This window comes from Phyllobates terribilis, unplaced genomic scaffold (genome assembly GCF_046119375.1).
Source record: "Phyllobates terribilis strain yellow unplaced genomic scaffold, ASM4611937v1 Scaffold_7__3_contigs__length_470593459, whole genome shotgun sequence".
NCBI lineage: Eukaryota > Metazoa > Chordata > Amphibia > Anura > Dendrobatidae > Phyllobates > Phyllobates terribilis.
In genome coordinates, this window is record NW_027362767.1 from 243,250,468 (window position 1) to 243,262,945 (window position 12,478).

The following is a 12,478-nucleotide window of genomic DNA, read 5'->3' on the forward strand; positions in this document are numbered from 1 at the left end:
GATAGGTGCGGAACCTATATAGGGACGATAGGGCAGTCAGGGTGATATTAGATCTGCCTAGGGATCTCCACTACCCCTTTCCCTAGTTGTTTGGCTCCCTTCCCCGTCTTCACTTGTTCCTTCCCTCACCTGGCATGACAGGTGATCCTCAGTTGCGTAGGGAGCTGTTTAATGGGCACCAGCACCCACTACCGTTCCACTTTAATATTTATAGATATTCAGAATATATGCGCACATCTTGATTCCACCATCAACCTGATAATGTGGCGGCTGCCATGCAGACGTCAGGGACAGAATCTGCTGGATTTTTCATTTGTACTCTGCCCGTCAGGATGTATGACACATTTTCTGAAGCAGATTGTAGTCTGACTGTTGTTCATTACACGGAAAAAGGAAATGTCGTGGGAATTGATAGCGGCTATCTGACATGACCATCTGGTGAAATCATATTCCTACTTGTCATAGAAGAGTTTCTATGTCATTCTGAGCAGAATGTACAGTCATCTCTTATCAGAAGCAGTGTTCACACTGGGATTTTGGTGTTTTGTTTTTTTTGGGCTCAGTTGGTGGTGGTGGACAAAGGTGGGTGGTAGTGAGAGGGGTCCACAATGGCCCAAGGAGAGACTAATTAACAAATGGTATGTACAGAGCACAGAAACTGGCAGCGACTAACCCCATCAGTTTATAATCAGGTCTGTATTGCCGTCATATCAGGAAAATGAGCGTGGTTGCTTCTTTTTACAGTACAGAGACAGTTCATGAACTCAATGTTTAAATGGGTTTTCCCATTTCAGAAAACCCCCGTTTCCCAGCTGCAGTTTCTTTTAATTAAAAGAAACTTTTATTTACTCACCCTCCCCAGGTCCAGTGCTAAGTCTCCGCCGCTGCTCCTGTTGACATCATATCAACAGCACTGCAGCCGATAAGTGAGCTCAGTGGGTCGTGCCATCAACAGATTCGGCAGAACTACTGAGCTCAGTAATTGCCTGCAGCGCTGTCAAGGTGCTGCAGACAATAACAGATACCAGGAGCAGCGGCGGAGACTCAGCGCTGGAATTGGGGAGGGTGAGTAAAGCATAGTTGTTGTGTTTTTATTTAAAAAGGCTGCAACTGGGGAGCTGGGGGTTTCCAAAACTGGAAACCCCATTAAACTTCAATGATTGTACCTATACTGGAGGAGAGTCACAGTGGTGACGTCCCCTTTAAGGATATTGTGTTTTTTATGCGGTTCCAGTCTGGTTGTCAAGAATAATCCCTATGTTGTATCTCTATTAGGCGTCACTCTTTACGGTGCGGGGGCACTCCGGTGTTCATGATCAGCTCTGCGCCTGGTCTTCTGACTCGCACGTGTTTAGGGCAAATTTGTAAGGACTTTCTGCTGTAGATTGAGTGGCGTTTCAGTAACGTTCCTCCTGAGTAATTACGTCAGGGTTTCAGACTCACCAGCCGCATTCACTTTCTCATAAAAATCCTATTTTATAAGGCAGTTATGCCCAGATATATGAAGGGAACATCCTCTGATGGCACAGGCTCCACACCCGTCCCTGAGTACACAGGAAACTGACACAGCTAAGTGCTTCTAAAACCGCTCCCTATCAATCAATCAATTCCTCCATTAATCAATCAGACGGATATCTCTGTACCGAAACATGCAGCGCAATATATTAGTCTTACAGACTTATCTTTGAAATATAAAGATCTTAGAAGTCTGCAGTGACCCAATATTGCTCGCTATGAGGTCTAATAGGGTCCATATTTCAACGAAACTGTACGTAGTTGGGGAGAGGGGAATAAGCAGCTGCCAAATTCCTATGGCAGCTGCTTATCTCGCACAGGAATAAAGCATTTCCAGCCTGCCTAATCCCAAGAAAGCCCTATAAGCCTAAAGCCCCACCTAAACTTTTTATAGCCGTCGGCCAATTTCGACCAAAGTGAAGTATCGTTGGCTGGATCGGTGAATCGAACGATTGTTCATTTCGACAGATGGACGACCAATAAACATTCATTATATTTCAAAAGACTGTTCGGGCACTTAGGATTTTTTTTTTGGATGACGATTGAGCACTGTCCAAAAAAGTGCCAACATGTCTATGTAGTCGGAGATTGTTTTCTTACCGCCAGAAAACAACCATTCATCCAACCGATGAACCTGGGCTTCCCATATTTGTTTAGTCTAGGCCGATGTGAGTCAGATATTCCAGTAATAAATAATACAATTATATATTGTGTTGGTCTGACATTTTAGTGGCATATGGGAAGTTTTTTTTTTACACATTTTATTTTTCTGCCTTGTAAAAAGTTCCATGATTTTTTTGTGTTTTTTTTTTTGCTTTTTTTTTTATATACACACACATGCATTTTTTTTGTGTATTATTTTCTATAGCGAAAAATCTCATCCATACCATGCTGTTTTTAGAAAAAAAATAAACAAAAGGTAACTTTTTTTTTACTATGTGTGAAACCACCATACCGTCGTCCGACAGAGGATTTTTCATATTTTCATAGTTTAAAGGTTGAAAGAAGACAAAAGTCCATTAAGTTCAACCTCTAACCTGACATGTTGATCCAGAGGATGCAAAAACCCCATGAGGCAGATGCTAATTGCCCCATATTAAGGGAAAAATTCCTTCCTGACTCCAGATACAGCAATCAGACTAGTTCCTTGGATCACCGTCCCATTACAGAATTTAATGCCCAAAACCTGTAATATTGTAGTTTTCAAGAACGGCATCCAGGCCGGCCTGGAACTTTTTTAGCAAATCAAGCATTACAACAAATTATGGCAGCAAATTCCATAATCTTACTGCTTGTACAGTAAAGAATTCATAATCTTGCTGCTTGTACATTAAGGACTCCATAGTCTTACTGCTCGTTAAGGAAGAAATGCAGTCTCATTTCTCATAAAGTAAGCAATCCATAATCTCACTGCTCACACAGTAAAGAATCAATAATATCACTGCTTGCACAGAAGAGAATCCATAGTCTCGATGCTTGCACAGAAGAGAATCCATAGTCTGAATGCTTGCACAGTAAAGAATCCATAGTCTCAATGCTTGCACAGTAAAGAATCCATAGTCTCAATGCTTGCACAGTAAATAATCCATAGTCTCAATGCTTGCACAGTAAATAATCCATAGTCTCATTGCTCTCACAGTAAAGAATCCATAATCTCCTTTCTTGCACAGTAAAGTATCTGCGTCTGTGATGATGATTAAATCTTCTTTCTTCTAGACGTCTTCTTGTCTTTGTTGCAGGTCTATGTGTAAAAAGATAATTAAAAAGATTTCTGTACTGTCCATTCATATATTTGTACATTGTAACAAGATCGCCTCTTAAGCCTTCGTTTTTCCAAACTGAATAATCACAAGTTGTAAAAGTATAAAATAAACTATGTTTTAATTACTTTTTGCCATTAAAAAAAAAAAATAGTTCTAGTGAGACATTTGCTGGATAAATTTCGGGGAAATATGAAATGCAATTTTTTTTGTGGGCTTTATTTTTTTCCCACTTGTACTTTTTTCTTGTATTGATCTGGGTATGATCAGAGCCCCTATACAGACAGTCAGCCTGTCCGGTCAATTGACTGACTTGGTGTATGGGGGCCTTTAATTATTTTTTAACTAGAGACATAAGGTCTACGTAATAGATTGGTGTTGGCTGAACACACCGATATCGGCAGGATTGGCCGTCAGCCTAATATTTATGGGATCCTCCCGACTTTCCCTTTACACATGATGTTGATGGAGAGAAGAATAGAGAAGTCTCTCATTTAGAACACGGAGTCGAGCGTTCCTGTGTATGGGGGAATAGGAGAAAGTTTTGGCCGATCGTGACAACTATCTGTTGTGTATGGGGAGCTATAGTCATGCCCTCCAAGATGATATGTCCTGATATGAGCCCTCTAGATCCGTGTATTCCCCTGACCCTGTTTGGTTATCCCTCGGGTTCCCTGTAGGCCACATAAGTTATTGGTTTAGCTCCACCATTAGTGAAGTGATCTATTTTTAGATAAATATTGAGAAAGTTTCCTATAAATTTAGAAACATTTTTTCCCTGTAGTACAAAAAGAGAAGCGACACTTCTCCTTCATGGTCACAGATCTCTTTGCCAACTTCTTTTATGTCTCCAACCTTTCTGCTGAATTACTATTGTATACATTTATATTATTTCCATATGTTTTTTTTTTTTGCAGAGCTCTTTAAATTAAATGTGTTCGGTAGTCTGAGCAGCCTGCCCCGGGCTTTCCGCAGAAAAGATTCTCAAAATTCAGAGGCATGTAACAACGTCAGCTTGGACAATCTATTCGAAAAGACACAAGATGACCTCACCGCCATTCCAAAGAGCCCTAACTATGCAAGGTCAAGCGACATGTACACTCACATGGGAACCATGCCTAGACTCAGCAAAAAACTCTCAAAATCCAAGAGAGAGAAAAGTAGGGGGCGTCCAGCCACCATGGCCTCGCACTCCACAAATGACCTGTTGGACGAAGACATCAATGACATTATAGTGGTCCCCTCTCTCAAGACGCAAAGAAGGACCGAAGGAACTCCGGTGCAAGATTGTGAGAAGGACCAGAAGAAAGATATAAAGGATGACTCCGCTGGACATCCAGAGAGCTTGGAGGTGACACCAGATGTCCTTGAGAAAACGGAAGATCAAAATGTAGACGAGGTGAAGAGAAAAGACAGCGGTGACGAAAGGTAAGAACATAGGTGACCATAGTGAAGTGGAAGAGATACAGATCCAATATTCTACATTCATCTTTTTTTTATACAATGGTAAAATTAAAGGGTTTGTCACCTTTAACACATTGATGGACTATCTGTAGGATAAGTCATCTATATAAGATCGACGAGGCTCTGACACTTGCCACCTCTACTGATCAGCTGATATCTGTACCCCCCACACCCTCTATTACAGCAATAGGCCATAATATTTGGTCAGTATTATCAGTGGCATAGTGTGGGTTGCCAGCACCGAATTGGGCCCCCATAATCCAGTAAGAATGCCACTTGAGTGATCCCTTTAAAAAAAAAAAGCATCAAAGGGGTATTCACATCTCCAAGATCCTATCCCAATATGTAGGAGGTGTAATAACAATAATATTAGCAAATACCTCCAATTATAAATGTTGTATAGTCCTTCTTATTCGCTATATCACTTACTCCATGTGCAGGGCATTGCAGTAGCTTAGATATCTATAGTTATAACCACTCTTATAGTGACAGTTAGTTATTAGTGCTTGTAACCTTTGATACCTACTGCAGTGCCCTGCACATGGGGTAAGCGTCATAGCGAATCAGAAGAACCATACTACATTTCTAATTGGAGGTATTTGGTGATATTATTATTACTACACCTACTACATATTGGGATAGGATTTTGGGAGATGGGAATACCCCTTTAATGCCCCCTTAAAAAGTAATATTATCTCCTAAATAAAATTCATACCAACCTAGTCCGAATGACCAAGACCTCCTCTCCATCCCCTGCACACAAAGCAGCTGGCGCAGTGCAATGATGTCATTGCGCCAGGATGCTGATGAAAACCGTATCAATATCGGCGCGGTGCTTCCGTGGATATTGAGGGCCACTATTTATGACCTATAGTATTACTTCTACCTCCCGGTTCTTGGGTGGATTACACCATAGCAAGCCTTAACCACAGAGCTGCTTTGTGAAGTTGTTTTCTTTGACACAATGATAAAAAAACCCCGAAATATCTGCTCATCAATACCCCAAAAGTTACCACATCCTGAGAACGCTGCTGTTTTGCAGCAAGAGCAGAAACCATAAGCTCAATATCAGCGCCCGAGGATGGAAAATGCAAAGGGGGGTTTCATTTTAGCTCTGTTTCTGAGAAAAGGGCATTACAGGCAAAATCTTAGATGCAAATATCAATGCATAACTTCAGCAGCAGTTCTGGTGCACTTCCAGAATTTTTTGCGGTGGCAATCGGGGTATTGGTAGTTGGGGTTGATGTGTGGGTGAGTCTTTATTCAAATAAAGAATTTTTTTTATGTGTATGTGTGTTTCTCTTTTTTGATTACTGGGTTAGTAATGGGGGTGTCTGATAGACACCTCTCCATTACTAACCTCAGGGCATGATGTCAGCTGTGATTTTTGACAAATCACAGCTGACATCAACCCCAACTACCATTACCCCGATTGCCATTGCACCAGGGCAATCGGCAAGAGCAAAGTGCCAGAATTGGCGCATCTAATGTTAGGCTGGGAAGGGCCCAATAACCATGGATCTTCCCAGCCTGTTAATGTCAGCTCTCAGCTGTCTGCTTTACCTATGCTGGTTATCCAAAATAGGGAGGATCACACATAATTTTTTCCATTTATTTATTTATTATCTTAATACATGTACAGTAAACTACACACTCAAAGTAGTAATTATATATCTCTCGTCTATCTATCTATCTATCTCTATCTTTGCACGTCTTTAACAACTAAACATCTGTAATTTTTATTATGCATTCTATTCTGGTACATATCACATGGACGGCACACGGATGTCACACTTTATGTCATCCGTATATACGTGTGCATTGACAGCTGCGCTGCCAGAAATAAACGGACAAGTGAACGTGGGGGTAACACGGTCCATGTAATGAACACGCGTGCAGCCCCATAGATTATGATGGGTGTACTTGTGTAAGTGTCTCCAGTAGATGTGAAAACTGTCACCACACGTACTGGAAACACTGATGTGTGAAGGGGGCCTTAGAGGAGGAAGTATGGAAAGCGAAGAGGGGCCCAATGGAAATCTGTCACCCTGAGCCGGCCTTTCCCCCATACGTAAAAGATCATTTTAGTTCTGCCGACTTTGCTCTTATTTGTATAACTATCTTAAAGTGGTTGACTGACATGGAGAATCCATTTTGCCGACCGCAGTGATGTTTTTAAAGGGGTTGTTCAGTTAGAGAAAAGTTTTTCCTGTGAACTCTGTTAGTAGTAAAAAAGAACAAAACAAACAAACTCTTCTTTACTCAACCTCCATCACTGAGTCTCCACCACTGCTCCTGGTGTCTGTTATAATCTGCAGTGCTAACATGACATCGACAGCGCTGCAGTCAATCAGTGAGCTCAGCGCCTCTGATGATGTAAATGACACAAGGCGCTCAGCTCATTGATTGGCTGTAGACAGCAGACATTGGAAGTAGAAGCAGAGACTCAGCACTGGACCAGAAGAGGGCGAGTTAAGCATAATGTTTTTTTTTATTTTTACTATTAACAGGGCATTTAGGGAAAACTTTGCTGAAAGGGGACAACCCCTTTAAAACATAAGCTGAGGCATACTCACCCGTGGATCCAGCACAGCCTTCATCGGTGGACTGAATGTTCTTTGGTCACCTGGTTGCTGAGGCTTGTGATTGGCTGCAGTGGTCACTATACGAAGTGATGTATAATACTGTATGCCTGACTGGCTATACTCTGGTGCTGTTCTCACTCTGTTACCTTTGTAATACAATCGACCTCTGCAGTGCATGAAATATTACAGAGAAACTCCATATTAGCGCTGGACAAGCTCCACAGAATGCAAAGAATGTTTCCCATCCTATAGGTCTCTATTGTATACGAGCTCGGTCCTGTGGATTCTGGAGTAATATGCTGCTAGTGTAAAGTGCTTCATGAAGGGGCCTCTTAAAAGCCAAGCAGTCGCCTTGACCTGCACATTACACAATGGTCTCCATGACAAATGGGAAGGTTACACCGCAACCTGCGGCCTCAGCAACTCCATAATGGGGTCGGTAATCTACACATCGGTGGGTGTGAGCCCTCCACATCCAAAGCCATCATTAATGGGTCTCTGGGATATTTTATTTTTTTTACATTTGTTCTGTAAAAATAAGTTCATGTGACTTAGAGGAAAGTTGATCTAATCTTCTGACTTTAGCATGAATAACGATTTGGCTAAAATTTATAAGGGTACGCCGACTTTGGAATCTGTCATTGGAGAAAAGAAAGATTAGACATGTTGGATTTCGACATGCTCTATCTTTTTTGTTTTGCAGATTAAATTAACATCACTCTGTGGCTGTATCTGGTATTGCAGATCAATTCTGTTCTTTTTATGACTCCGTTGCAGTACCAGACACAGGCCAAGGACAAGATCGGCCACCCATCCGGGCCGCAGCCCTGACACCCATCCGGGCCGCAGCCCTGACACCCATCCGGGGCGCAGCCCTGACACCCAGCTGGGCACAGCTCAATACCACTCCTTGAAGGATAGCTAGGCATCTCAGCAGTCATGAGCTATGTCATCCTTGAGCCGCCATCTGCTCTCAGTGTATATGGCCTTCAGTCTTTTCCTATGAGAAATAAGAAGGATTGATTATCACTCACAATGTGCCATATTGATTGCATTCGATAGCTGGTCATAGGAATAACCCTATAGGAATACTTCACTATTGGTGATTTGTCTCTCCGCGCCTCCACCTGCATCAGGGAAGAAGCTGGACATTTAGCAATTCCTCAATTGGAAGAACCTCCCATTGGAAATCTGACAAAAAGACTGGTGGGCATACAGGTGGGTTTACACGGGCACGTTCGTCCCCATAGTTTGCATCAGTCTGTGTAAAGGGGCCTTTACATCAGCCCTGATATACTTGGTTATATTTTAACCTGGTGCTTGTTATGAGCAGAAATCCTCCCTTGTACTGTAAACCCAACTTATTTGGTCCCAAAATGCCTTTTATATACGTAAAATAACAAACACAGCAGGTATCACCTTCCCCAGGTCCGGCACTACCTCTCTGCCACCGCTGTGGTTCTTGTGTTTTGGATGCAGTGGTGATCTCTCCACAACAACGCACATCACCGCTGCAGCCAATCCCTAAGCTCAGCAGCTCTGCTGATGTAGTTAGCACGAGAAGCCAAATTGAGTGATTGGCTGCAGCCATTGTAGTCAAGACCTCACGGCTGCAACCAAAACACATGAGGACGACGTTCTTTAATACAATCGCTTGGTCCCCGTACAGTTTGTATGCTGTTTACACTGTAGGATGTGTAGGGGACAACAATGATTTTTCGGCCCATGTAAATGATCCGATCTGCCCATTAACGACCAGTTTGCTCGCGCGTGGGTGGGCATATGATCGGGAATGACCCTGCCTATAAAGAGGTTTTAACACTTTACTATAAGCATAAAATATTGCCACTAGACACCAGATTAACCCCTAAGGGGAAACCAATGGTTGCAGGACCTGTTAGCAGAATAGAGGCTCACAGACCTATATTTTGTCAATGCAACAGTGACATTTGGGGTCATGGTGCCAGTTTTTACTGGGGTCTTATTGGCTGACTCCCTCTTATACGGCGATAACAATATAATATTCGGGAATTGTTACTCATGCGACTTCCCTATCGGATCTCACTCATGTTCCCATTTCCTAATTCTGTAAGAAGTAATGTCATGTTGACCCCACAGTAGCCAGAAGTGTGGGATTTGTGAGTCTTGTCTCCTCCGGACTTCGGAGCTGTGTACTCGGCCGTTGGAAATGTTTTCCTTCCAGAGGTGCGAAGTTTATTTAGGGCTGTGGCCGAAAAATTTCAAACCTGAAATATCTTCTTTTAAAATTTGAATCTCCTCTCCGGGGATTACTTTCCCTCTATGTGTGTATATGGGGAGGAGGCCCCGGTGATGCCCTGAGCATGTTAATGAGCTGGAATTCCTTCAGATGCCAAAATGTGGAGGAGCCATCCCCTGGTTCAGCCGTACATTCCATACAGGGCAATGGAGGGAGGGACGAGTGGCCGAGGAGGAGGAGGAGGACAGGCTGGAGGGGTCCAGGACTCACTTTCCCAAGTTCACAAACCATCCTGCTGCTCAGGAGCTGAGAACATATCACTTGGAGATGAATTTAGATTTCAGAGCCGTGTCTGATGTGGGGAAAAGATGTTACCCTATGGGTTACTGGTAAGTGATCTGCTATGGGGATGACGGGAACATTGTATATGTCTACGGATCTGATATAGTAAGTAGTATAGCGAAAATCATGTCACGTCTGCATCGCTCTGATAGACATTGAGATGTAGCAGAGCTGAATTTGTCATGTAATAATGGCTCATTTACTCGGCCGATCCACTGTATTCAAGTCGTTCGGCGCTCATTTACTGGCCTGTTTACATGAGCTCAATGACCGACACAGAACGATGGCTAATATGATGGTTCTGTGCCCATGTACAGAACAGGTTTTCGGCAGCACATCACTTCTTAACGTGCTGCTGATAACGATAATGATTTTTATGCATCACCCGACGAATAATGACCGTCCGATTACGGACCAGCCTGAACCCAACTGCTTCAGAAGTGCCTAGAAGATTGTTGAGATCCCCGGCCAATACTAAGACCGTGATTATCAGACATGTGAAATATATTCCTCTTTTGGAGCTGTCACCTGGGCAAAGATTTGGATTGGTACCCAAGCCCCGTACCCAAATATTACAAAGTGGCGTATGAGCACCCAGGACACATACCCTGGTCGCCCACTATTTGACCATTAGATGCTAAAGTGGACACATCCCCCTTCCCAGTAATGATTGCAGCTCCTTTTCGTTACCTTTACCCCCTCCCTGCTCTTACATATTCTACCTCCTGTTCTCTGGGATTCCCTCTTTCCCATGAACAAACTTATCTCCTTCAGATCATCTGGTTAGAATTAAAATTCTAGTTATATTTAGGGAGGTCACAACCCCCCTGACAGCGCTGATCTCATTCTTCCCCCCCTGGCTCGTTGTCTGCATTGTGGGCTGCGGGTGTAATGGGATTTTCTGTGTCAGCAAAGTACCGATCACTTTGAAGACAATGCAACAGTCTGTAGACTTGGGACCCCGGGTGTAAAGATGTACCATCATATTCCCTAATAGGCAGTCACATAAGCTGGGAAAGATCCCGCCTTATACATCAAATATATCCATAGGCCTCCATTTACTAAGGGAGGCTAAAAGAGATGTCCAAAAAAAAAGTATATTGCACATTAAGTTTAAAAAAAACAAACATGATAGCCCAAAGGTGACAGGCAAATATGCCCATACTGTGCCATATGTTTTTACATTTGTCAGGAGTTCAGACATAAACCTCCCACATACACAGCAGCATACAGTTGGGTCTATAAACAGGTGAAAATGGGAGGGGGATATTAGTTAAAATATACAGTGGCTTGCAAAAGTATTCGCACACACCCCTCCCCTTCCTTTGCATTTTTCGTGTTTTGCTATCTCACAACCTGGAATTTCATTGCCTTTTTTGAGGCTTTGCATCAGTTCACGTAAAGAACATGCCTACAACTGTGAACATTTGGTTTTCTTTTTATTGTGAAGCCAACAACAAATAGAAGAAAAGAACTGAAAACTTTAGTGTGCATAACTATTCACCCCCTAAAGTCAGTACTTTGTAGAGCCTCCTTTTGTGGCAATTACAGCTGCAAGTTGCTTTGGATAAGTCTCTGTGCTTTCCACATCTTGCCACTGGGATTTTTGCCCATTCCTCAGGGCAGAACTGTTCCAGCTCCTTCAAGTTAGATAGTTTCTTCTGGTGAACAGCAATCTTCAAGTATGGCTATAGATTTTCAATTGGTTAAGGTCTGGGCTTTGACCAGGCCACTCCAAAACATTTACACATTTCTCCTTAAACCACTCAAGTGTTGCTTTAGCAGTATACTTTGGGTCATTGTCTTGTTGGAAGGTGAAGTTCCGTCCCAGTCTCAAAGCACTGACAGACTGAAACAGCTTTTGCTCAAGAATATCAGACCATTTTCCCTGTCCCTGCTACCGAAAAACATCCCCACAGGATGATGCTGCCACCACCATGTTTCAATGTGGGGATGGTGTTCTTGGGGTGATGAGCTGTGTTGGTTTGGCACTTGCTCAATACATTTGGGGAGTCTCCCACATGTCTTTGGGCAAACTCCAAAACGAGCCTTACAATTTTTGCGTGTGAGTAAAGGCTTTTTTCTGCCCACTCTTTCATAAAGACCACCTCTATTGCGTGTATGGCTTATTGTGGTCATATGGACAGATACTCCAGTCTCTGCTTGGAAACTCTGCAGCTCTTTCAGGGTTACCTTTGGTCTTTGTGCTGCCTCTCTGATTAATGCCCTCCTTGCCTGGGCTGAGAGTTTTGGTGGGCACCCTCTCTTGGCAGGTTTGTTATGGTACGATGTTCTTTCCATTTGATGATAATGGATTTGATGGTGCTCCGGAGGATCATCAGAGATTGGGGTATTTTTTTTATAACCCAACCCTGACTTGTACTTCTCAACAACTTTGTCCCTGACATGTTTAGAGATCTCCTTGGTCTTCATGGTGGTGTTTGGTTAGTGGTGCCTCTTGATAAATAGTGTTGCAGCCTCTGTGGCCTTTCAGAGAAGGTAAAGTCTATATACTGACAGACATGTGACACTTAGGACGTCCACCTGTGTGCAATCTTTCACTAAGCTTGTGACTTATGAAGGTAATTACTTGC

General features: G+C 42.9%; 1 protein-coding gene across 2 annotated transcripts in view; it reads left to right on the plus strand.

Moving 5' to 3' along the window:
* SH2D3C (SH2 domain containing 3C) overlaps positions 1 to 12,478 on the plus strand; it is a 51,846-nt gene that overhangs the window by 13,634 nt on the left and 25,734 nt on the right. Inside the window, exon 2 of one of the 2 annotated variants that reach the window (XM_073640027.1) lies at positions 4,193 to 4,703. In XM_073640027.1, the coding sequence (XP_073496128.1) occupies positions 4,193 to 4,703 (511 nt within the window). Of the gene's footprint in view, positions 1 to 4,192; positions 4,704 to 9,777; positions 9,932 to 12,478 lie in introns of those variants that run through there. The other variant, XM_073640028.1, reaches the window with a different exon arrangement.